Raw genomic sequence first — 26,950 nt, 5'->3', positions numbered from 1 at the left:
TACTTGGGAATTAATATGTAACCTTTATACATACATTTTATTAGTCTTTCTGATGGAGCTGTAGTAGAATTTTTTTCACTTTGAGGATTCACTTTGAGACCCAGTTGAATTTTTTCATTTAGTGTGAAATCTGCTGAGATCCCTGTTTTTCCGAGTGGATGTTTTTTCACCTTCAGACATGCCTCAGTTCATGGCAGACTCTGGAATCTAGGAGACATAGGTCAGTGAGAACATGGTACTTCATATTTGCTGCCAATCATATGCCCAACATAAGGAAAGTTATTCAGAGGGATGATGTTGGTTATTGTCCTAGAAAATGCATCAAATGCATCTCCAGCTGGTGAGCAAGCAAGCAAGCATTGGAGTTCATTTGCTGGGCTCTACATTAGCCACATGGGCTAATGCCCCTGTCAGTTGTTGGGCCACTGCTAACCACAGTATGCTGGCACAGGTGTACGTTGAATCCAGGTAAAGATGAAGTGGCACAGTTCATAGGGTAAATTTCTGACACCACTGGCATTTTTACAGCTGAGGATTTGCCTTGTTATTTCACAGCCTAGTAACTTCTAAAATGTTGTGCTACACTGTTCACCTTGATCTTCCCTCCAGGAAAGTGTCATCACTTTATCAAGGCTCTGGAGATACGCTTTACAGAGTTTGCCTTTACTCTGGCTAATGAGGTCCTTGGAGCAGCAGTTTAGTGAGCGTTTGTAAAGCTGCTTCTTGTTCCTAAATAAACTGTTGTTTCACGGAAAAAAAGGGCTGCTGACTTTTCGCCTCTTCAGTTCCCAGCCTTCTCTGAAAATAAAACAAACACAACAAAAATCCAGGAGCTGACAGAGACAGAAGAGAAAAAGAAAAAAAAAAAACAAAGTGGAGCAGCTGATCAGTTTTCTATACAAAGCGCCTCAGTATAGAGCTGTCAGCAGCTCAGCCTTTAAGCTGGCATCTGTTGGCACATCTCCATTAAAGTCAAAGCCATTTAGGTCAGGAAGGCTTGATTCACCAAAACCGAGGTGTCTCTGCCAGCTCTGATCTGGTCCCGAAGTGCAGCCTTGCCATCTCATCTATTAGCCACAACTGGCTGGTAGTCAAGACCCTCTCCACATTATTGCCAGTTAAGTCTGATCTTTCTGTGTGTGTGTGCTGGGGTAGGGAGAGACGGAGGCTGGCAGCTAGTAGGACGGCGTAGAGGGGCATGCATGTCTTTGGATGTGATGCTGGAGCAGCGGTGGAGAAGAACAGGGCACACAGAGCATGCAGACTCCCTGCTAACACAGCTGGGTGAGCTGTGGGTTGGTTAGTGGTTGTTTTTTCTTTGTTGTCTTTTTCTTTATTCACTGTTCTTTTTGAGGACAGGTGTTTCATTTTGCTGCATGGTTTCAGTATAAAGCTCCTGTGTGATACTAGTGCCAGTGCTCAAGTGCTTCATCTGCACATTTGCAGGGAAGTCTGAACTGAAAGGTGTAAACACAGGTATTTTTATGCGTCTGTTTTGCTCCCTGCCAGGGAGGACCAGCTGGACCAGCTCCCTGGTTAATACACTTTTCCTGAGCCAGTCTCCCAACAGTTAAACCAAGCCCAAGCATGGGGTTGGGGGGGAAAGTCCTCTGATGTCTTCCCAGTTTTGGTCCTATCCTGGAGGACCCAGCAGGAGCATTATAGGGAAGGAGGGTCATGTGGGTGCTGAACACAGGGATGGTGGCTCTTGATACCTGGAGCGGGTGGGCTCTGACGGGAGAGCCTGAGGGTTCCTGAAACGTGTAGGGGCTGAGTGTTTTCTCAGCAAGGTCATAGGTATGCAGTGCATTTGTTGGGTCTGTTTTTTATTTTTGTTGGGGCAGGTGGATCAGATTCTGCGTATGGGACAATCCTAATACTTTCAAGAGACCAGTCTATATGTCTCTGCATATATGTCAGAAATATCCATTGCAGGGAGGAGCCTTTGGATACCCCCTGTGATGAGGACCAGTTTTTCACTTTCTAGACATGGTGACATTAATGTGGCGAGTGTCCCTTTGCAAGCACTGACCCTTGCCATAGCGATGTATGCAGCCTAAGGTGAAAATGGAATCAAACCTGAAGTATTTTTAGCAAGACATTTGTACTTCAGGTGGCAGTGGGCCAGCATGTCTGTGTAATAAAGTACGTGCTGTCTCTTGGAAGGGCTGCAATCCTGTCCCTGCATGTGGTAGACTTCTTGTTCTAATGCTGTGATCTTGTAATGACAATTGCATTTGCTGTACACAAGCCTACAGAAATGGTGTTTTCTGAATGCTTTAGCCGCTAGCTCCCTTTTTTACAATCAGTAGGAATTATTTTAATGAAAGAAACAAATTATTACAGGAAAGAAGAGGTTATTTTTGAGAAGCAGCATGCATTTCAGCCTGTGAAATTGACTTTGCATATGTATTTTATCGATAACCAATAGGGGATTATAGGGATTGTTACTTTTAACTTTGCTCCTCTCCCTGTGATGTGACAAGGTTGAGGTACTTTTTAGTAGATGCTTGGTGGTTACTCTGGCTTATGGACATCGTCCTTGCTTTGTATGTCCTGATTGATGCTGTGCTTGTGAGACACCCACTGAATTGTGTTGCAGCAAAGTGCAGCTGTGTCAGTCCTCAAAGGGGGATCTACATCAAAGCATGTCTTTGAAGAAAATCCATACGTAGGACTTCAAAGCTGATTAAACCATTTGGAGTAAAATAGCACACTGAGTCATCTGCTAGGAGAGGCCATTATTTTTATTTTTTTATTATTTTTCTCTCCTTCCTATGACCTATCTTGGATGAGCCCTGGAGCTGAAGGTAACTGGCAAGGTAAATCATTGCTTGAAGTGCTTTTGTGCTCACTCTCTCTTGGCCCTGAAGAAGCTGGTTTGGAGCTGCAGCAAAACTGCAGCACAGCAGTTCCCAACCCGTTTGTGTGGTCGGGTCATTTGTAGCAGGAACTGAGTCATCACATCCCACTGCTACCGGGATTTCTTCACTTTCTTCAGTGGGGCTGCTCCTTTCAGAGCTGGGCTGTTCAAGCACAGCTTTTCAGGTCCTTTTAAACAAGTGCAGACTGTGTGTGGTTATATCTGGTCTGCTCTGAAATGTGAAAGGATATCATTCACTGAACAGCCACATCTCTCTGAAGGGTTGCAGACCAGGGATTTGTTTCCACAGGGCAGGACATAGAGGGTGGAGCAGAGGAGTGGAGGAAGGCACCTGACTGTTTCTGATTTGTCCCTTCTGAGAGGCTGTTGAACTAGTATTAGAGCATGCTTTTCATGGACAGAGTTGATGGTTATGGATGGAATGATGTCCTGTTTCAGAACTGGGAGGAGAAGGCTTGGAGTGAAAATATTTAAAACAAGAGGGCCAACACTGTCCTGCAGTGGGTGATTATCAGCTTCAGTGTGGCTCCCCAGTGGACGCTGTACCCCCTGAAAATAACATTGGTTGTGGCCCTAGCTTTAATATGCCAGAATGTCTCTCCACCCTTCCTTACTTTTAATCATTGCTGCATTTTGATCTGATGTGTTTTGCTGGCAAATCCCTGACACAGCTTGCCTTGGAGTAAAGCTGATGTTAAAGGTATGCACATTTATTTGAGAGAAAGAGTTGGTTTTCCTCCTGTTCCCTCCTGCTCTATTTACAAAAAGTCTGTGAAGGCTCCAGCCCTGTCTTAATGCAAGCTCCCCTGCAAAAGTGCACTCCCTCCAGACATGTATTCCAGATGAATTAGTGTTCCTTGAGGAAGAAACGTATGCATCCAGGGGAGTCCATGTGCCACAGAGCATATGGTGTGCATCAGTCTGGTAAAAGTGAAAGGCAGTGGCAAGCTGGGATCACTGGAGTGGCTGTAATGGGGACAGCACTTAGGCTGAATTGTCACACCCTGCCGCTCAGTGTCAACTCTGAGCATCACTTCTTTGTTAGCAGCTGGGCCAATTGCTCAGTGCCTTTACTCCGTAAAGGAAAATGCTAATAGGTGTTTTTTCTTTGGGATGAAGCAAAGATTTGTTTCTCCATGGATTTGCTACAAAATGAAGAGCATACCAAGGTTTAAGGCATCATAAACTCACACTCAGACTGAGGTTTCCTCCTTAGTTGTCTGGGAGGGTGGACCACTGAGATATGAGGTGCCTGTATCATTATCATTGTGTTACTGGTCTTGCTGTGTTTTTTCTGGACGTTGCAGCCATTCTTCACTCAAACATTACTGTGTATAGTTTCAGTTTTGGTGGGACCTGGAATGGGAGAGGCAGGCAGTAAGTGAATCTAGAATATTCACCAACAGATCAAGTGTGCTGAGTTCTGAGTATGGCAGGATTGAGATAGTTTGGCATTGGGAGCTGAATCACTGTAGAGCTGGTGTATAATGGAATAAGTGAAGAAAACAGTATAAAATACCTAGCAATTACGGTGTATTACAGGAAAGCTGGAAGGCCTGGCAGAGCTTAGAGTCTACAGCTTACATGTTTTAACTGTGAGGTTGGAGAGCTGTTAGAAAGTATTGCACTTATTACAGCTGCTTATCGAAATCCTGTAATTTCTGCTAGATATGGTGGTCACAGCCTCTGTGCATTCCGTGTGGGTGTGGGGATGCTTTGACAGAAGGAGAAAGGATGCATTAGGAGTGCATTGCTGGGGACAGAAATACCACGGTCTATAAACCTGGTTGCTGGCCAAAGCTCATGTGCTGTGATACTGGAGAGGTCTGGAGTTCTTTTGTAGCTTCTGTTTTCTGTGTTTTCTGATAGCAGAGATTAATGTAAGTGTCTCTAGATAAAAATCAGCAGCTATTGCTGGAGAGGCAATTACCAGCAACATCATTACAATCCCTTTTAGCCTTGAATCTGGGATTAGAGGGAATACAATCTATTGCATTTTTCAGCCTGTGTTTTTCAGTAGAGGTTTCTTATTTTTTTGTGATAAAGAATAAAGCTGCATGAGAAATCCATGTCCAGTCTTGCTTTGCATCACAAAGCTGTTTCTTGGCACTGTTTTGATGGTAATGCTGCTGTGGATTCTTATGTATAGAAACTGTAGACTGCAGAAGAGAGACCTATTTTCAGCCTTCGTTGCTCTTAGCTCTTGATTAGAATTCGTTATAAGCACTTTACAGAGGGAGGCAAGCATTATTGAGTTCAGCAGATTAGTAAACTGAGGTACGAAGGGAAAATGATGGACCTGGAAACCGCTGAAAGTAAGAAGAGACGTCAGCCTTTTCCTGAGTATATACCACTTGTACCCTGCTAAAATGTCCTGCTCTGAAGGCATCTTGCACAGTAGTCATGCACAGGTCATCTGCATTTCCTAAGTCCTCAGTGACATGAGCGCTGACTCTCTTGAAACTACCTAAAGCCACTTGAGAACCGAAGTCTCACTTTACTGCTAAGAATCTGTCATTTCCTCTGAACAAAAGGCTTATGTTACAGACAGCCTGTATCTGACAGCCTTTTTGTACTTGTACTTTGTGAGTACAAAAAGTACTCGCTTAGTACTTAACTTCTTGCACTACAAAAAGTATTTACCTTGTACTAAGTAATGAGTTAATCAACTGTCAGAATTAACTACTAGAATTGCAGAAGGAAGTATCCCTTATTCTTCAATGCGTGTATGGGCACCCTCAGTCAGTGTGGAGCTTTAGAATGGAGAAGTTGGAAAATAGTTTTTCTTATGCAGCCCTGTTGACTAGTTTTGGCAAACAGGGGAAAGAGCACACCCTCCCTCTTGCTGGGTGTTCCTCCTTCACATCCCAGCCATGATTCCGAGAGGCAAAGCAGAAGTTGGGAGCTGCTGTACTGTTAATTTCACTAAGTGGCAGATGCTGGCGCTTCCTTTCTTTCTAAACTTTTGGTGGTTTGTGGTAATGTTGAATCTCGTAGTGCACTAGTTGCTAGCAGGGTACAGATGTTTCTTGTCAGCTTTGGCCATCTTTCAGTGCTATAAATACTACCTTTAATAAAGAGCAGTGGTGAAAGAGGACTGTGATATATAGTGAGGTGAGGCTCTGTGAATTGGCATGGCTTTTGAAGCAGCGTTTTTACATTAAAGACTCTGCAGATTTGTTACCTCACCTGGGTATGCCTTGCTCTTGACAATTGTTAGAGATGGGAGGTTGGAATGAGTCATGCCTGATTTGAATGGACAAAGTGTTGCTCTGGGCTTGTGTCAGGGTACTCTGTCATTTGCTTTGTTCACAAGTTTGTTATAGGCCAAATTCAGAGAATTTCAGACATTTGCTAGTGTCTTTGGATAGGGCTGAGGAGGCATTTTCCACAACAATGATATCAGGAGGGGCTTTTTTTCTTTCCTAGGATAACTGATGGCCAGTGTTGTTGGAATTGTATTCGCAGTATTTATTTCCTACTAAGTGTTGAGACTGACTCCCTTTTGTTATAGCACCATTTTATTTACACTGAAATAATTGCAAATCCCCAGTTCTTGCAGGAACTGGTTAGATTTCTGTTTTCCCCAGATACTTGATAAAGAAGTTGTACCCACAGGGTGAATATGTGATATTTCTGATGTTGTAGAAGTACTGAAAGGATGGAAACAGAGGTAAAATGGGCAAATCTCTGTTCTGTACATGTCCTTCTCTTAAACCATGCATGAGAAGTGAGATGAGGAAGTAGGTGACGATTTGTGGCATGCAGAATACCTAATTTTTTTCTTTTTAACTCACCTTATATTAAATCTCGTCTTTGAGGAATTAATGAGTGGCTAGCAGACATTTGAATAAGTGGCTAGACAATTGTTACTGGAACACAGAGATCAGTTGTTTTAACCATGGCTTGTCAAGTCTGAAAATTACAGTGGTATGTGAAGCTGTGGTATGTTGTTTAAAGTGCTGTGTGTACAAAGTCATCTTTAACTCATTCCAGTTGTATCTGTCCTGTGCATGACCCTTGCTGATCATTCATTATCTCCGTGTAAATGGCATTTTAGTGAAAAGAATTTCTATATACTATAAAAATCTAGGAATAAAAATAGAAATGCTGTCAAATGCACGCACACACACACACACACACGTACACAGAGCTGAGATTTTGTAAAAATTTTCATACCAGAGAAAAGCTCTTCTGAAGTTCAAAGTCTGCCTTTGTGCAGGGGTGTGTACGTGGGGGTGTGCTTTTTGGTGCGGCGGGCTCTTGCCTCTTTCGTGGGAGAAGCAAAGCAGGCACACAGCTCAGCCAGAGCTCTCCTATTGTACTAGAGGTGGGAGGAATCTGTAAGTGCATGATTTATCTGAAGTGCCCTGGGATTGCCATGGTAAACATTTTGACTTTGAGCAGCTGGTGAGAGAAATAATTGCCACCATGAGGGAGCAGGAGGGAAGCAAGGAGTTCACCAGGATGGCATGGGTGGTTTGTGTCTCATAATCCAAACTGGTTTCCTTGCTCTGCGTCCTGCTTTTTCTAGCAGTGCCTTCCCATGGGATGTCCGCTGCTCATGGGTGACACAGAAGCCGCTGAGAGTTCTGGTGGTATTATTTTAGATTTAAGGAATTGGGTTGTTTCCAGGACAACTGGGGAAGAATAAGGAAGGGACTTGTTCTGACTCAGCTTGGAGTAACTGATCATCCTAGCTCAATCACTACATTTCTCCTGGAAAATGGTTAATTTCCTGCTTTTAAAGAGGCCTCTTCAAGCCAAGCAGGCAATTGTGTTAAAAAATACTAATGCAACTAGCATTGGTGCAGTTGCAGTTGTAGGCTGATAATAGCAAAGAGCTATCTCTGAAGTGAGCCCAAGTTGAGGATACTTAGCACAGTCAGAAGGAAAGTCCATGTTGTTTGGGCTGTTTGGCTGTTTGTTAAAAACCCTTAGCTTTTGCTGACTGCTAAGTAAATGTCCCTGTTCGACACTGCTTCTTCAATTAAGTGGATTTTGTTACATTGTGTCATCTTGCCTCTGTACAATTAATTGCCTGCGGTTCTAAAAGGAAACTCTAATGTTATCTTATTTTTCTTCTTTCCATATTCTTTTAATCTCACAGCAATCTTGACCTACAGAATGTGGTGTTAGACTCCAGTGCAGCGATGGGGAGCAGTGAACTTCAGGAGAAAGATGCCACTGGAGCCCTTGTCCACGACCTCAGCAATGGCAGCCGCAGCAATTTGGAAGCAGCCAGGCGCCTGGCTAAGCGCCTCTACCATCTGGACAGATTCAAACGCTCTGATGTGGCAAAACATTTGGGTAAAAAGTATGTGCTGATATGAGTACATGCTTGGCCACATTCTTATTGATGTGTTCTGGAGGGGTTCACTCTTGTATGATAACCTTTACGTATTTCTTCGCTTTTCTTTAGCAATGAATTCAGCAAGCTTGTGGCCGAAGAATATCTTAAATTTTTTGACTTCACAGATATGACGCTGGACTGTTCACTCAGGTACAATTCCATTTATGGACTTCACATTCTTATTTTAGTAACAGTGCTGTTTGCAGTGTTGTCCTGATTTACATTATTGTCCTTTTCGTATGTAAGAAGATGAAGAGAGGACTGTGATGTATTTTGGGGGCAGAGCTCTCTCTTCTGTTTGACTTTGTGTGCTACCCTACTTTATTGCTATTGGAGTGGTGGCCACATGGAGGGGGAAATATTTGGGTGAACCTGTCTAGGGATGGTCCTTGAGATGCTGGAGAAAAGTTTCCAGTCACTGGCAAAACAGGGGACTTGTAGTCTGCCAGATGCTAGTGAGAAATTACAGTGTTGCTTGCAGCTGATCTGCACAGACTCTCTGGCTGATGCCTTTGAAGCTTACCCCACTTTGTTGCAGTGCACTAAGAGCAGGGTTTGGTGTGGTTTGGCAGCTCCCCTCTCTGTGTCTCCCTGAGGAATCCAAGAATGTGCAGAATAGTAAAAGCTTCTACGTGGAAAAAGCTGTAGTGAGTTTGGTAACTGTTGGCATGGGTGTTTGAAGACTCAGCCCTTCCATTTTCTTTGCTTTTTACGCTTGAATCAGACCTCAACAATTTTTATTTTCAGTGTTTTTTTTTCAGAAGTCAAACCACCAAGTTTATGTAGCAGCAGCCTGTTAGCCGAGTTGCTGGTGTTCTGGTGTTTAAGGGGATTTAAATGAGTTTAACTCATTTGACTGAGGTTACTTAAGGGGGATTTTTTTTCTAATGAAAATCTAGAAGATATGCTGAGCCCCTTAGCAAATGCATTTCTGGGGATCTGATGCCATGAGACCATAGCAGATCAAAGGCACCCACCAAGTCCTGCCTGCTGAAGGCAGTGGAAATGGAACATGCCTGCACAAACACGAACCACCTGGTCCTGAGGCAGGGGGAGTGGAGCCAAGCTGGAGCACCCGCTCAGCGTGGGGTGGGAGCTGCTGGGCAGTGGGAGGTCTGTTGCTCTGTTCCAGGTTTCAGCCCCCCTGAAGCGTGATGCTAAATATACCCTTCTCTTAAATTGTGAAATCCAGCACATAATTGCTTTGTGGCACATATTTAGGAAGCCTCTGCTCCCTGTAGATCTCCTGTTAATATTAGTAGTTAGGACTTTCTCTGAAATGTGCCCAGGCTCATGTAGGACTTAAACAAGTCAAGGGGTTGTTGAGGTTTCAAAAGTAGCTACAGTAATTGCCACCTACATGCCCTAAGCATGCCACAGCAGCTGGGGACAAAGAATCGTTCCAAAGCCTTAGGAAACTGAGGCATGCTACCTCATGCTTGGCAGAGTGAGAGGGGAAACAGTGCTGTTGTTGTTGGCCATTGATAAGCTGTGGTTTATTGAGCATTTTGGGGGCAGCTGCTGTGATCTGTGCTACCTCCCAGCTATGGGAGGGCGTTTTGCAGCATCAGTCTTTGCAGCAGACAGGTGTGAGACCTGGGAAAGGTTGCTCCTTCACTGTCCACTCCCTGGATTCATGTTGCCCATGCACCTCCTGAGTACATCTCTTGCAGCCTCTGCAGGATGACAGGAGGGAATGAGGTGCTGCTCTGGCTCCTCTCAGTGTGCATTCTGGAGTCCAGCCCTGGACATGGGGAGAGCAGACTTAAGGCTGCTCAGGAAACTAGTTAGTAAGGTTCCGTGGGAAAATGCTTCTGAAGGTGCTGGGTTCAGTACTGGTCACTACCTCCTAAGGGCACAGGGGCAGGCAAATCAAGACAAGGCAGAAGGCTAATTTGAATGACCAGGAATCTTCTGGACTTAACAAAATGAAGGTGTTCATCCAATGGGAGAAGGGTCAGGTGACATGGGAAGAATACAAATTTGCTGCCCACCACTGTAGAGAGAAAATTCCAGCTAACAAAGTTCAGATGGAGTTTAACATTGCCAGTACTTGTGTGGGACAACAAAGATTTTTTTTTTTAATAAGTCAATAGAGAAGGGCAATGCAGAATGGCTCAGTGTATTGAGGGACCATGGCTGTGAGAATGATAAACTCCCACCTGATCCTGAACTTGTGTGGGATCTGTTGCCTCATCTGGATTCTCATGAGTCTATGGGGCCACATGGGATTTATCCAGAAATACTCAAAGAGCTGGTTGATGTCATTGTGACGTCTCTCTTAATGATTTTGGAATGGTTTTGGGCATCTGAAGAGATCCCAGTTGAGTGGAAACTGTCTAACTGTCTAACTTGTCTAAGGGCAAGAAGGTTGACCCTGGAAACTATAGGCCTGTCAGTCTCAGTTCAGTGCCTGGTAAAATAATGCAGAAAATTATTCTAGGAGGTATTGAAAAATACTTGAAAGACAATGCAGTGATTGGTGACAACCACCACAGCTTCATGAGGAAAAAGTCCTGCTTATCCAACCAAATTTCCTTCTGAGACAAGGTGACCCACTTAGATGATCGAGGGAAGCCAGTTGATGTGATCTTTTTGGATTTCTGTAAAGCTTTTGATACTGTCTCTCTCAGGACCCTTCTGGAGAAAATGTCCAGCCCACAGCTGGATAAACACATCATGTGGTGGGTGAGCAGCTGGCTCAGGGGTCAGGCACAAAGGGCTGTAGTGAATGGGGTGACATCAGACTGGTGTGACCTGTCACTGGTGGGGTTCCACAGGGCTTCATCCTTAGCCCTGTGCTCTTCAACATCTTCATAAATTACTTGGGCACAGGACTTGAACATATAATAGGTAAGATTGATGATACTAAACTGGGAGGAGCCACTGACTCCCTCAGAGGAAGTGAGGTCCTGCAGGGAGACTTTGATGAACAATGGGTCTGGGGAACTATGAACTGTGTGAAATTTAACAAGGGCAAGTGCTGGATTCTGCACCTGGGATAGACTGGGAAATGAGGTGCTGGAGAGCAGCACAGTGGAAAAGGACTAGGGAGTCCTTATGGAGGGCAGGTTGAATATGAGTGAGCAGTGCCCTGGCAGCCAGGAGGGCCAGCTCTGCCTGGGGTGCATCAGGCACAGCATCAGCAGCCAGGCAAGAGAGGGGATTGTCCTGCTCTGATCTGCACTAAGGCAGCCTCACCTCGAGTGCTGGGGGCAGTTCTGGTCCTTTCAATATAAGAAAGATACAAAGCTACCGGAAGGTATCCAGAAAAGGGCTACAAAGATGGTGAAGGGCCTGGAGAGAATGCCAAAGAAGTGGATGAGGTTCCTTGGTTTGTTCAGCCTGGAGGAGACTGAAGGGAGACTTTATTGCAGTCTACAACTTTCTCACAAGTTGAAGAGGTGGGGCTTGCACTGATCTCCTCTCTGTGGTGACCTGTGACAGGATGCAAGGGAATGGCCTAAAGTTGTGTCAGGGGATGCTTAGGCTGGACATTAGAGAGAGGTTCTTTGCACAGCAGGTAATTGGGCACTGGAATGGGCTCCCCAAGGAAGTGGTCACAGCACCAAGCCTGACAGAGTTTAGGAAGTGGTTGGACAACACTCTGAAGCACATGGTGTGATTCTTAGGGGTGTTCTGTGCAGAGCCAGGAGTTGGACTTAATGATCCTTGTTGGGTGCCTTCTAGCTCAGTGTATTCTGTGTTCTCTGGAGGGCAGAAACTCATCCCTGTGGCCCTTGGTATTGCATTGTGCTCTGAGAGTGAGGAAACTGCCTTGTTTATTGACAAATATTAAGTTAGCTTCCAAGGGGGTAAATGTGCTGCAGAGGAGGAGAAGGTGTAGGTCAGTGGTACCTGGCATGGGCAGGGAGTGTTGCTGGAAAGAGCCCAGACTGGGATAGGAGACAGAAAGACGGTAATTCTCAAAATTTGCCTTAGGAGCTGTTGTGAATTTAGGAACAGTATTTAATGTTCCCGCTGAAACACTCCAAAACATGCACCACTTGCTCCCCTCCCCCTTCTATGGGGCATCTCCTCTCTATGGGGAGGAGAGCTGGAGGCACAAAAGACAAAGATCAAGGATTGAGATAACAACAATTTACTGGAAACAGTAAATGAAACAAGAAGATGAAGGGTAACAGCAACAATATTAATAACAGAGTGTACAAGAGAGCTGAATGATTCACATGCAGGCCCTCACCATGTGGAAACCAGCAATACCCTGACTGCTCCAACCCCTTACCTGACCAGAAGACCAGAAGACACGCCTCACCCCTACGACCTGTACCTGAGGTTGTATAGAGAAACATCAGGCTCCTAGGCATGCTCCTTCTGGCTACTGCAAAAATTGACTGTCCTGGCCAGAATCAGTATGTTTTCCATCCCTTATGCTACCATCTATATCATGTCCAGGCCCTACACCTCCCAGCTACATGTGTGTGTGTGTGTGTGTGTGTGTGTGCGTGTGTATGTGTGTAAATGCAAGCGTGAGTATCATTTCCATAGTCAGTGGCTGTCCTTTCAAGATGTCTTTTGAGTTCATTTAGTCCATGACTGTGAGTTCTGTCTGTTCTAGATGTCTTCCAAGGCAGGAGGGCTGCCTGCTTTCACCTGGTTGCAGTCTGCATCAGGAGCTCATGACTGGTATATCTGGAACAGCCCATATTCATTCTCCACAGTAGTTACGGCATACAGAGGCAGTGCCATTCAGTAAACAATATTGTACAGTTGAACATTACAGACCGTTCTCACTCCAAAATTGAATCCCCTTGGGGTACACCTCATGCTTCCCTGTCCCTCTACATTACCCATCAAGTGCCATCAGGTGCTTGAGCAAAACCAATCCCATGCATGGATTTGCCTTTGCAGAAGGGTGGGACCAATCCCGACCATGTTCCCTATCACATTTCTCCCTCATACCACCTTCATACCAGGGTCTTCATCCCCTGCTACAGTGCATAGTAGTTTTGACTGGGCAGGACCATCTTGATTGGTAGAGCCTCTTGTATTGACTAACAAGGTGGCCTTTGCTAAATGCAGATCCATGTTAGAAGGCGCCACCCATTGCTTTCAATGTCATTTTTAACAGTCCATTGTGGTGTTCAGTTTTCTCAGAGGTTGGTGCATAATAGGCAATATGTTAGTATGTTAGACCCACTCAATCCTGTGCTCTCTGGCCCTTGTGCCTGTGGGGCTCCTTTTGCAATGAGTCCCATTAGTCCAACTCAGCTCTTTCTGGGGTGCCATGTTGCTGCAGAAGTTGCATCTCAAGGCCCAGGATGGTGTTTTGGGCCTTGGTGTGAGGCACAGGGTTCATTTCCAGACACCCAGTGGTTGTTTCCACCATTGTAAACACTTGTATACTTGCCTTGGTGGGTTTGCAGCAGTGTGATGTAACCAGTTTGCCAGACTGCCCCATATCTGTGTTTCAGCCACCTGTACCCCCTGTACCAGAGAGGCCTCACCCGCCCGGCCTGCTCCATCACAGCGCATGTTTCACAGTTATGGTAACTGAGAGGCAAGGTCCATGGCCAGGTCTGCCCCTTGGTCACAAGCCCACATGAATGTTGTGTTTCTTCTCTGATAACCCGAGGCATCTTGAGCCCACTGAGCCAGAATAATTGGCTCTTACATTGCCGGTGCAGATTGACCCAAGCCGCTTTAATCTTGGTGGCCTGATCCATCTCTCCATTGCTGCGATGCTCTTCAGCAGCCTCACTCCTGGGCACATGTGCATCTCATGGTGGTGTTCTACAGCCAGCTTCTCTAACAGGGCAGCGATTTCTTGCCAGGATTCATCAGCCCAGGTGGGCTTCCCTCTGCACTGCCAATTGGCCTTTTTCTGTCAGTCCTGCCACCCCAGCACAGCATTTGCCACCATCCACGAGTCAGTGTAGAGGTAGATTGCTGGCTGTTTCTCTTGTTCAGTGGTACCTAAAGCCAAATGGATGGCTTTCAGCTCTGCAACCTGATTTGATCCACCTTATCCTTCAGTAGTTTCGGTGACTCGTCATATAGGGCTGTCTATGGCTGCTTTCTGTTTTTGTCCCTGTGATACAAAAGGAACTGTCAATAAAGAGATCATATTCCTTTTCATTTGTAGGTAGCTGATTGTATGGTGGGGCCTCCACAGCATGTGTCATCTTCTCCTCTGATGATGATGATGGTAGTCTGAAATTTTCAGCTTTAGGCCAATTAGTGATGACTTCCAAGATCCCTGGGTGATTGGAGTTTCCTGTTCAAGCTTGCTGTGTGGTCAGAGTAATCCAGTTACTCCACAGTGGCATGATGTGTTGCAGGGACTTTCTCTTTGAATATCCAGCCTAGCGCTGGCAGCTGGGGCACCAGGAGGGGCTGTGCTTTGGTGTCAGTCACTTCTGAGGCAGCTCTGACCCCTTCATAAGTCACCAGTGTCTCTGCTTCAGTGGGGTTGTAGCTGGTCTCAGATCCTTTGTATGTTGGAATGTTTGAATTCCTAACTCCAGAACACCAGGGGTTGTTTTCGAATCTCCACATGTACCCTTTTGCCAGCGATTCCCGGAAGGACCACTCTTCCCAGCTGTACTGTGGAGCATATTTTTTACATCTTGTAGTGTCCTGACTGGCTACTGCATGAGCAATCTCCTGTTTAATTTGTTCAAAATCTTATTATTGTTCAGGACCCTGCTTGAAATCATTCTTCTTTGGTATCACTTGACAGAGAGGTTTTAAAATCTGTCTGTAATCTGAAATATGCATCCTTCAAAAACCTACAGTGCCTGACAGGAAACACAGAAAAACCTGTGTTTCATTCTTGATGGTTGTGGGGACATAGCTGCTGTTCCAATGACCATGTCCATTGGAATCTGATGGCGTCCATATTGCCGTTTTACTCCTAAAAACTGAGTTTTCTGGGCAGGTCCCTTGATCTTACTTTGCTGTGTGGCAAAACCAGCCTTCAGGAGGATTTGTGTTGTCTTCTCCCCTTTCTTGAAAATTCTTGCTGTGTTGCCCTGCATGATCATGTTGTCAGGATATTTTTTTTTCTGTCAATATATTTTTTCCTCACATCCTTTTCCAGTGCAGTCTGGATTAGTCCAGGATAATTAATGGGGTTCTGTTTCCACCCTTGGGGAAGTCAGTTCCAGGTGTATGTCACACCCCTCCGGGTAAAAAACTGAGGCCTGCACCCTGCTGCTAAAGGAATGGAGAAGAGCATGATAGCAGTGTTGGTGGCACCACCTCACTGCTTTGGACTCCAGGTCATACTGAAGTCCCAGCATGTTGGGCACAGTGGCACTCAGTGCTGGTGTGACTTCATTCAGGCCATGATAATCTGTTGGTCCCTGGGCTAACACAGTGACCATATAGGACTGTTAAAGGGTTAACAAGGCTTGCTGACCTCTCCCTGGCTGGCTCTCCTGTTCACAGATCATCTCATGGATGGGGGTCACAGAGTCCCAGGTGGTGTAGTGTTGGTGCAGTAGCCATGTGTAGTGATTGTATCTGCTGTTCTTCAACCCTCAGAGATGTCCTCTGAGAGACCAGGCAAGGTATTCAGCTGTCTCATTTCCTCTGTCTCCAGAGCAGCTATCCATCCCATAGATCCTCACAATGCCTTTTTGGGTCCTTGAAATACCCTCTTTTGGTGTAATCTGTGCTAAAGATGCGCAGGGCCTCTGGGCCAGTCCCAGTGGGGTGTTTTTGCCATTCATTTCCAGTCATGCTCTCTCCACCTTCCAGGGCAGGCAGCTGTTGGGGTCCCCTTGGCACCCCAGAGAGAGATGGATTCTGTCCCCACGTATCTTGGTGGCATCTGAGTACATCATGTGCCGGTGTGAGCTAAAGCCTTACACTCTTGGGTGTCTGATGTGCCAGAGCCCTGGATCCACATAGTCCAGTAGATCTGAATGGCCCTTTCTTCTGCCTGGCTGGGGCCTCTGTAGTTCTAGTAATAGTACATGCTGTTCACTTCTTGTAAATATGAGCTGGAGGTCCCTTCAGGAGGATCAGAAGTAACATCAGCCCTTATATTAAAAATTAACTCTGTCCTGGCCAGGACCAGGACAGGAGGACAAAGTAGGAAGGACAGAGAAACCCTGTCAAGATTCACTTATATCTACTTGTGAACTGGATTATTCGCAATACATTACATGTTAAATTAAGTTATTACCATGCATATCACACTCTGTGTGGGTGTGAGATTGTTGCAAGTACAGCTTGTCTCTGACCTTACATCACATAGAAAAAAATTGAAGTTTGTGCATCCAGACTAGATAATGTGAATGTCCCAGCAATATATTCCATTCCTCTCAGATCTGGTGTTAGTTTCCGTCTAATGGGATGTTTAAAAATTGTCTGTAAGACCGTCATTCTGTATGTCTTCTTACTTCAGATACAAAAGTTTTGTGTTTTCAGTATTTTCTAGAAGCATCTTGATAAATGAATGTAGAAGGTCATCTTTGGCTGTGAGGTACATTTTTCTGTATGGAAAGAACAGCAATGTGGTTAAGAGGAGGTGTGGTCAAGCAGGGGAATAGAAGTGAAAGATGTGTGTCGTCCCCACCTCTCTCTGCACAGGCTTGTTGGCTGTATCCAGTGAATGCCCAGATGTGCACCAGCTCTGTGTGCTGGGCTCTCATAAGCAAGAACCTCAGGAGGGCCAAGTTACTCCTCCTGTTGTTGAAGCTCAGTGGAAGATGTTGCAAGTCTTCTGCCCTTTTGCTCAGATATTTTCTGCAGGTCCAAGTAGTCACACTCCTCTCCATCTGTTATGGTCCTGGCCATTCTGATAAGTGACCACACATTTCGGTGTTAGCTGTGAGTGCTGTGCACTACTTCACCACCTGGAGTAGCTTTTCTGATTTGGAAAACAGTACTAATGAAGTAAAGTTAAAAGGTGCAGGGATGGTGGGCAATTAGAAGAGAATAGGGAACATCCTGGATATCTTAGCAGGCATAAAGAATACATGTTTCAATTCCTTGCCCATAGGAAAAAAATTAAAAGTAAGAACAGCTATTTCAAATAGTGGAATTACTTACTATTTTGCATATTCAGTGGCTGAGACCAATAGTAATTTAAATCTTCTTTCATTTACTAAAATATTTGAGTTAATTGCATGCAGAATGATAGCCCAATTTCCTAGAAAGGCTTCTTGGAACTGAATGTGTGCTTATGTACTTCTTACTGTGATGTGTGCTTTGCTCTGTGCACTGTGTGAAGCAAAAAGAGATATATTACCTTAATTTCACTTTTTTTCCCACTGCTCTTTTAGGAGTTTCTTTAAAGCCTTTTCACTTATTGGAGAAACTCAGGAACGAGAGAGAGTTTTAATCCACTTCTCCAGCAGATACTACCAGTGCAACCCAAACACCATTTCTTCTCAAGGTAACTTTGTTCCTGATATTGAGGTCTTTCCACACATATGGTGTATGCCTGGAAAATGAAGCTGTGTGGTCACTGTGCCACACTTTAGAGACTGTCTCTGAAACCCTCAGCACAAAAGGTATTCTATATAAATAGGTCCTCAATACAAATCCTCAGTTGTGGCACCTCCAGATTTGTCCTCACTTGTGGTTTCTGGTCTTGCTGGGTTTGGTGTGTGGGTGCTTGTACTCCAGCTACACTCATGTGGACAAGAATAGGTCCTGTGACACGTGAAAGAGAGGTTGTTCACTTTCCGTGCTCCATTCAGCACTTGTATCTGCATGCACTGGCATCAGGCATACCAGTTCTTGCCAGTTGTGGTGATGAATTTTGAGTGCTGTATCCAGACCCTGGCATGGTTTCATCTCGACTAGCTAACATCAGTCAGAGTGCTTCTCCTTGCCAATGTTTTCAGTCAGTTTGGAAATAAATGATGGAAACAAACAAGCACATAGATCAATCCTGAGAAAACTGGGATTGCAGAAGAGGACAAACTGTCTGTTGGCGTAACTGCTATGTTCAGCCAGACATGCTGGCAGAGCCTTGTGGCCCTGTGATTGCAGCACATGCTGATCACACACTGAAAAAGAAGGCAATCATCAGTTTAACTGTACTTTAAGTTTAATGTGTGAGAAAGAGCTGCTACAGTTGGAGGTACCACTGTGCCTCCTTACCCCTTGCTTTGTGACCTACCCCTGTTTCATTGAGATAATGTTTGGGCACATCGCACCTCTTCAGCTTTACTGGCTGTCATGCAGGGGAGGAGAAAGTTGGGAGTAAGATAGGATCTGCTCCTGTGCTATCTCTGTAATGTGCCTATTGCCTTTCTTATTTCAAGACACTGTAGGCAGTCAGAACAAGTGCGTCATGTCCAGAGTGAAACAATGATGATTGCCTGATGATATGGCTGCCTTACTCTAGTCAAGACTGCAAGAGGGGTATTGTGACTTTGGACCCCGAGTAAGCATTTAAATCCTGCACACTTAACCCAGGATCTTAGTACTATGCGCTGTTTGGGCACCACGATATAAGAAAGATACAAACCTATCAGAGAGTATTCTGAAAAAGGATGTGAAGATGGAGAAAGGTCTAGAGGGGAAGCCAAATGAGGAGCAGTGAGATCACAGAATTTGCAGAGTCTGGAAAAGAGGAGACTGATGGGAGACCTCCTTGCAGTCCACAGCTCCTTCATGAGGGGAGGGTGAGGGGCAGGCACTGATCTTTTCTCTGTGGTGACAGTGACAGGAGCAGAGGGAATTAGGAGCTGAGGCTCTGAGCAGAGCCTTAAAAGTTGTGTCAGCAGAGGTTTAGGTAGACATCAGAGAGAGGTTCTTCTCCCAATGGGTAGTTGGGCGCTGTAACAGGCTCTCCAGGGAAGTGATCACAGCACCAGCCTGGCAAAGCTCAAGAAGTGTTTGGACAATTCTCTCAAGCACATGGTGTGATACATAGGGATGTCCTGTGCAGAGCCAGGAGTTGAACTCCATGATCCTTATAGAATGCCTTCTAAACTTGCTTGGAAAGGTTATTCAAAAAGGGTCTAAGATACTACTACTTTTTCCTGAGTTGGGCACAAAGAAGAACTTGAAAAAAGTTCCCAGAATGTTCACAACCAAACTTTCCTAGCAAACCTTAGAAAATCAGGAATTTAAAACAAACATTCAATCAAAATAAAGCATTTCACAGACCATTGACTTAGTAAACTTTACTCATCCAATCTTAATTACCCATATGTCAGAAAATGGAAATTAGGAGTAGAGAAGAGGAAAAATATACAAAAATAAAGAGCAAAAAACCAAGGTACAGCTACTGGCCTGGATCCTAGTGTGGTTTCAGCTATCCAAAGACAATAGGAACACAACCACATGGCCTGGGGTCTGCTCTGGCTTCCTGTGGCAAGCAACCCCCGGGGGTACTTCCAGTCATCTGGCCACCCCGGGGCTCCAGGGCAGAGTGTGAGGCATTGCTTTCAGTGTGCCAGTGATTAGTGGCAGTTCTGAACTAGAGGCTCCAGAGAGTGGGGTGTGGAGCAGTGCACCATCCCATTTTCTGCAGAGCTGCTCCCCCTACACACACATTTCTGTTATTTTGAGCCAGTAATAATTTTCTTCAGTCTCTCAGTCCTCCGACTCTATTCTGTGGTTCTGTGAATCTGACTTATTGCTGAGGGCCTTGGCCACAGGACCAGCTTAGAAGACCCTGGAGTGCTCTCTACCCAACATGCAGCCAAGGCAGCACAAGTAACTGACTGTATTCCTCCAAAATTAGGTCTAATTGAGCTGTGAATGAGGACTAAGCCAGAGGGGAAGAAAAACAGGATACCCTGCTGCACCCACTCCTTACACAAGAAAAAATGTATTTTACTTTTCCCTTTCTGCACTGAAGTAAATGAAGAAGGAGGTGTTGATTCAGACTGTAGTGTTGCTATTAGCAAGCTAAGAGTGATAGCATGATTTCCTGTCTTGCTTGCCTCATCCATGGGTGCTGCAAGACAGTTTTGAGAGTTATTAAAGGATGAAAGAAAGACTGTTCTGGTTTCCAGCTGTATGATGACCTCATTGTTAATTTATTTAATTATGTGTATTTCTTGATAAAACAGATTCTTATGAAGGGAACAGCCTTAGTTAATCTATGAGTCTCAGTTTCAGATTCTTGAAGGTCCAGATGTGGGTTTGCATGTGACTCTGGTTATTTCTCTTTCTGCAGATGGAGTTCACTGTCTCACGTGTGCCATGATGCTGCTGAACACAGACCTCCATGGCCATGTGAGTATGCATAGCTTTGTGTAGACTGCTCCTATCCACACCATGCTGGGACTAGGTAGCTTGTGGCGGTCCCGGTGCTGGTGGCCTTCTTCTGAAGCCCTTGCAGATGGCAAACAGTGAGAAGGCTGCACTCCTAGGCTGTTGTCCTGGGCAGGCCTTTCCAGCATGCCTTGATCAATCATGTGTAAGCTGGCATTGTGCCTGGCATTGCAATAATGTCTGAGCATACTCCCTGACCTTAGGGCCATCTTTCCGGTGTGCTTACCATCCTTCCTGCAGCAGGCTCTGACCGGGAAGCTGTGCGTGGGATTGGCTTCCCCTTTGCAGTATGTACAAACATGTGGGAAGGCAGAATAGAGATGGGAGGTGAAGAAGACCTTTTGGGAAAGTCACAAAGGGAGAGTGATGTTTGCAGGCATTCAGTTGCAGGGGGCACATCTGGTGGAAGCAGAGTTTTGCACAGACAAAGGATGGGTATACTCAAAACCAAGAGAATGGAGGGGGGATGTGAGCATGCTGAGTGGGAGCCCTGTGTTCCTGTACTGCGCACCTCACCCCATTGCCTGCCTGGGTGAAATAGTATTCTGGTTTGAGTTCTCTTAGTCACACTGCTACAGGGTGCCAGCAGCCTTAGGATGGGTATTTCAGCACCCATGGTGCAATACACCAGCTATGCAAGGTATTCCCATGCTGATGAGAGGCTTCCTCTGCCCTGGAGTTAGGATGGAGTGTGTAAAAACACAGGGAACATGGCATTGTAGTATACAAAAGCAATGGCTTTAGCCAGGTAGCTCTGAAGCTTCTCTCTGGCCCTCCACTGCACTTGCAAGGGCTCTCCCAGGAGGATGTCTGTTGGGAACTCTTATGCACCAAGAGCTTTGCATTGGGCAGCAGGACATAGAGGCATCCTGGGTCTGTCTAAATGGGCTACTTGGCCCCTGTGGCGGTGCAGGTAGTAAAACCAAGACTTGAGTATTCACAAGGAGTTCTGAGACCCACCTCCTATTAATGGAATGCCTTTGTCTGCAGGTTGTGGAAGCAGGAGGGGGTAGGGAGTTGTGAAGAATTTTTTTCTCTGATGGCTTAGCCTTCCCTACTGAATGAGTGGACGCGAGGTGTACAGGAATGTGCTGCAGTTTGTCTCTTAGCACACATGGCTTCTCTTGAGGACACCTGAGTCTTTCTGCAGAGGTATCCCACTCCCCAGAATGGTGAGCAGCCTGGAGCTCCTGCTTTACAGACTGCCTGGCCTCACAGTCCAGGGAGGGAGACCAAATAATGGTCATGCATTAGCCTGACAGCAATTCCCATTGCTCCCTGTGATGCTTTAGTGCTCCCTGCGATGCTTTAGTGCTTTAGTACTGTCTTCAGTAGGTACTGGAAAAAACAATTTAGCTCTGACCCATCATTGCTGCTGCTGACTCTGGTTGTTGCAGTGTGTAACTTTGGAGACTTACCCCAATGCAGTTGACACTGTGTTGTTAGGTACAGGCAGCTGTAGTATTTCCCAGACTCCTACTTGTATTATGTCCATGGGTGTGCCATCGTGTTCCCTCAAACCCTCTGATTTCCTCTGATTTTGGACTTCCTCTTACTGCTTTGCCTTTTCCACATAGGTGGTAAGTTTGGTGTTTTTGATTTGGAATGCAGCCCTTGCAGATATGCCTAATTGCCTATTTCCTAACAAAGATAACACTTTGCCCCATCCTTACCAGGATTCTGCTGGAGCAGGAAGCAAATGAGTCACAGGGCTTGTCTATACGCTGCTCTATTTGTTACTGACATACTGATCATAAGCACAGACATTTCTATTTCACAATCAGCTCCACTGCTTGTAGGGCTGTAATGCAGCTGCTTTGCCTTCAGTTCACACTTGCCTTTAACTCTTGTAGACAAACTTTTACTTAATCCCCTTTATGTTCCCTGTCTTGCCACACTTCTATTTGTAACTAAACATTTTTGCTAGATGTGTTTTGGAAATGCATGCTTGCTTCTCTACACAAAGGTCATCACCCACATTGGTGCTGGAGAGTTTTGAGGTATCTCTAGACCACCAGGCACATCCTCTGGAACCTCTGTGGCACTGTATGAAGATGTCAGCTTTGATCCTGCAGCAAAACAGCAATTTGTCTGCATTGTTGGCTTTGGTCAGCATGGGGAAGCTGCCAACTGCTGCTTGGAGGAAACAAATAGAAGTAGGCTGAAGTTGCAGGGAGAAAGGAAAGCATTTGTAAGTCTCTACTAGACCAGCTCCAGCCTGCACCTGAAGACTGAAGTTATAAGCTGTATTCTATAAGCTTTGCAACCATAGAGCCAGGGTTACAGCCCATCTGTGTTGTCAGGAGCCATCCTTTTGTGGGAAGCCATGAATTGTTCCAGGGTTACTGCTTGCCTTCTTTCTGTAGGTTTGTGCTGGCTGCAGGCTATGGGATGTTCTTTATTGGCAAGGTGAGGCTGATGGCCAAGATTTGGTGGTTTTCCTGATCAAACATTATGGAAGGGAAATAGAGGATATGCACTTTAAGCTGTTGTGTAATTCATAACATCGAATGGCCTGTATTACCAACTAAGGGCACCAGGCCTGTGTTAATTTGGGCTCCTGGTCCTAGCCGTAGACAGAGTTCACACAGAACTCTTCTGCTGTATTTCTACAGACAAAACATGCCCTGACAGTGGAAAAGTCTTCACTTCCATCTCTTGACTGACAGTGGTGCTATCATCAAAGATTCCTGTCACAGAGCCCTATTTTCCCCTCTGTCTATACTGTGTTTCACAGCTCATCTCAGGCTGCTTTCCTTTCCTCAGATATCTTCGGTGTCCTTTTTCATCAATGCAGTGTTGTAATTGTTGCCTGCTCACCAGGCTCCCCGCATACTAAGCAGGACCCTTCTAACACCTAGGGGACTGTGTACAGACACTTTGAGGGGTGATGAAGGCAGGGATTCAATAAGCCTCAAACTTCTGGATGTAGTTTGGCTCCTACACAGACATGTAGGGACAGCCAAACTTTTCCTTTCTGTTTGTGGCTAATTTGGTCAACTTTTCAGTCAGAGACTTGGACAGGAGGAGAGAGAAGAGAGCGAGCCTATGGAAATGTCAAAGCAGCTTCAGCCTGTGAATCAGAAAAGGTAGTGGCCATGCCTGGGCGTCACACTCCAACTCACAGCAGTTGCCACTGAAAGGGAGCATTTGAAATTGTAAGGGAAGGATCTAGAAAGGGCCTCAGTCACCTGTTTCCTGGTGCCCCACAGCAGATTTAAGTAGAGCTTTTCCATCAGAGACTGGTAGAGCTTCTGGAGACATGGGGATATAAGGCACCATGCAAATACGAAAGATCTTCATCATTGTCCTCTTCATTACCCCCAGTATTAAGCTGGGGTTTTTTTGGGGGTGTATGTGGGCCTTTGGGTGCAAAAGGGTTCCCTTTTCTAGCTATATGCATACAAGGATGCTCATCTATGAGTAATCTCCTGAATGTGTTCTTAGTGCTGCCTGGCTTGGGCTTAAGGGAAAGCAGGAAGATGCATTTAATCGGATGTTGCTTGTTCTGTTGTTATGGAAAGCAACAGGAATATGATGTTGTGTTTCTCTGACACTCCTTTCAGAACATTGGGAAAAAGATGACCTGCCAAGAGTTTGTTGCTAACCTCCAGGGGATGAATGATGGCAAAGACTTCCCGAGAGGGCTCTTGAAGGTAAGGAATTAACTGCAGAACGTGGGTTTCATTTCTGTTGAAAGATGGTTCAAAACAAAACACCCATCTTGCATTTTCTGAATCTTAATTGTCAAACATGACAAGTGATGGGGCCATTTCTCCTCCCAGAACATATATAATATATAAAATGTTTATTCTCTTGTTTTCCCTCTTGCCTTTACTTGATAGCGAAGGTGGCTCTCTGCAGCACAGAGGTGAAACTGAGCTGCAGCAGGTCTTGCCCCAGAGCTGTGTGCTTTGTAAACTCCTGTGGTCATGCCAGCCCAGAGTGCTGTCTCCTCATTGCAGCGGACAGAAGCAGCCAGTTGGCTCTGAATGTGAATACATTAAAGGCTAAGCCTGATCTCTGTGTACAATCTGGAAGGCGTGTGGTTTTTTTCATCAAAGGTGCTTTGGGATATTCATATTAGAGCTGGAGATGTAATTTCAGATTATAATGTGCTGTCTGGCACAGGCTGTGTTGCTTCAGCTTTTGTTCATTAAGTTTGTGCTAGGAGTTAAATCTGAAGAATGAGGGAAGAGGCTGAGCAGGACAAACCTTGTTTTATTGTCAGTAATAATGAGAATGTTTTGCTTCTTTTTTGTTTTGCTAGCACGAAACAGCACATTGTTTAAATGAAGACGGGTGTGCATACACTCGAGTTCATAATTTATTTATTTTTTGTAATGGAAATAAAAATAAGAGGCTGCCACATCTGACAGCTGTTCCAGTGCCTATTGAAACCAACCAAATGAGTTGCCATCTCTTGTGTGAGTTTTGTGTCAGAATCATTGTGAAATACAGATTTACCTGCATAGTTGAAAGCAGCAGGGTTTGTCTTCTAGTATTGGTAATTTCTTCATTTTCTTAATCTTCTTCAGGGAGATTTTTGTTGGACCCTCCTGCTTCAGTTCTTACTAAGCAATGAGGAATATTAAATTTTAGATTTAATGTCTTTAATTTTTGAGTCTGTATATCTGTCAGCAGCCACAAGTAAATTATTTTTTCCCCCAAAGGAATCTCATTTCTCCGTTTGCCATAGAGGGATGTGTTGAGATTAATTTGCAGGCTAATTACAGCCCTTACTGAATAAATAGATCTCCAGATTGTGTGTAAATAACCTGAGTGTACTGACAAGAGACTTCCAATGGTTCTCACCTGCTGTTTGTTTTCCTCCTGACAGAATTATGCAGCTGGGGCTGTACCTTCATGTTTAGTGCTCACCTGCTAATGCTAGGGATGTCTGACTCTTCACCCAAAGCAAATACCAGGGCTCAGGATTTTTTGGATGTAGACAAATGGAAGAAGTTTGGTGTTGGTGTTTCATGTTGCTTTAAGGCTTTCTGCCCTTTTCTGTATGCTGTCTTGGGGACAGAGGTGGCACCCAGCTTTCTTTTCTCATCTGGCTTGTCTGAAGATTTGATAAACTGACCCTTGTTTTTTAATTTATTAGTGGAAGGGAGTGGAGTGAGTACGAGTAATTGTGCTACTGTGTTCACAGCAGCCATGCTGCCACTAAATGTGCGATTACTAAGAATTAGTGGAAATTAATTTTTGCATTAGTCTCAATAAATTAAATTCACAGCACCCTTCTTCATCACAGCACCAAAGTGTATGTGGTTTGCTGCTGCATTAGCTGTGTAGCCGCCTAGCATGGGTGAGGCTGCTAGCCTTCTCCCTATATCCTTGCCCAGCTGCCTGGGAGAGGAAGAGTGGTTTCCACAGGGTGGCAGTGTGTCCCTGTGGGAGCGAGGTCCTGGGCACCCACTGGTGACTAATGCAGACCTGTGGTGAAGCAAGTGGGCTTTTCTGCCTCTGCAGTCTCTCTGTGTTCTCCATGTGGCCCTGTTGCACCCTTGTATGAAGCTCTGCTGAGCCCCAGAGCAAAGCTGAGCAGTAGTGGAGGGGAAGGAAGGCTGTTCATCCAGGGCTTGTGAAGCTCTGTGCAGCATTTATTGTGGATTCACTTCTCAGAGTCAGGGGTGCAAATGCAAATGCTTGTGCTATCCAGGAAAGCTGGTTGACAGGCATCAGTCAGATGTTGCCTTCAGTCAATCCCTTCACTCTTTGGAGTGCGTCCCTGAATGTTTCGTCAGGATAGGGAAATAACACAAGGGACAGACATCAGCATGTGAGGAGGGACACCCTTTTGTGTGATCAGCCTCAGAAAACTTGGGATGTTGGATCAAGTTACTCCTTTCTTTCACCTTCCTGGGGGAGCTATCTGTATGTTTTATTACAGTTTTTTTCCAATAATAAGAACACTTTTGGTACAAACCACAAGGCCTTCATGACCTGATTCTCTGTATGTCACTAGTTGTGCTTTAAGAACAGATTATTTCACTCTGGTTTGAAAGCAGAAATGAGAAATGCTAACGTGATCTTGCTCACCTTGTGTCTTGCTGTCCATTTAACATTGAAAAAGGTTTTGCTTTTGTACACCTGTCTGCACAAAGGTTCATTGCCTTTTTCCTCACTCGTTTAGTCACATCCAAGGTTGCTTTTGCAGTTGGGACTCATAAAGACAAATACACCAAACTGTGATTAAAAGCGCACTTGTCCTCGTGGGGTCTGCTTGTAGTATTCATGTATTTATCACACACACATATATATATAGAAAGAGGAGCCATGGCTAGGCTCTCCCTCCTTGGAAAGAAAACAAAATCAGTCTGACATTTTGGCAGTGTTAAGAACCTCATGATTACAATGTAGGAGTGGTTTCTTTCTCACATGCTCACACCAGCTTTAATCTTCTGTAATGATATCATCTTCACAATTATATGTTAGGAAATTGTACTGTGTGACCATAGCCTTCTTCAGAGCTGGGCTTCACAAGATTTTCT

At 45.1% G+C, this 26,950-nt stretch overlaps 1 protein-coding gene across 2 annotated transcripts in view; it reads left to right on the top strand.

Moving 5' to 3' along the window:
- The window catches only part of PSD3 (pleckstrin and Sec7 domain containing 3), a 107,917-nt gene that overhangs the window by 33,065 nt on the left and 47,902 nt on the right, over positions 1-26,950 (top strand). For both annotated transcript variants that reach the window (XM_058043560.1, XM_058043561.1), the window contains 5 exons: positions 7,995-8,201; positions 8,307-8,387; positions 17,495-17,607; positions 20,353-20,411; positions 24,017-24,106. In XM_058043560.1, coding sequence (XP_057899543.1) covers positions 7,995-8,201; positions 8,307-8,387; positions 17,495-17,607; positions 20,353-20,411; positions 24,017-24,106 — 550 coding nt within the window. The remainder of the gene's footprint in view (positions 1-7,994; positions 8,202-8,306; positions 8,388-17,494; positions 17,608-20,352; positions 20,412-24,016; positions 24,107-26,950) is intronic.

Source organism: Melospiza georgiana, chromosome Z (assembly GCF_028018845.1).
Source record: "Melospiza georgiana isolate bMelGeo1 chromosome Z, bMelGeo1.pri, whole genome shotgun sequence".
Classification (NCBI taxonomy): domain Eukaryota; kingdom Metazoa; phylum Chordata; class Aves; order Passeriformes; family Passerellidae; genus Melospiza; species Melospiza georgiana.
This window is presented reverse-complemented; position numbering and strand designations above follow the sequence as displayed.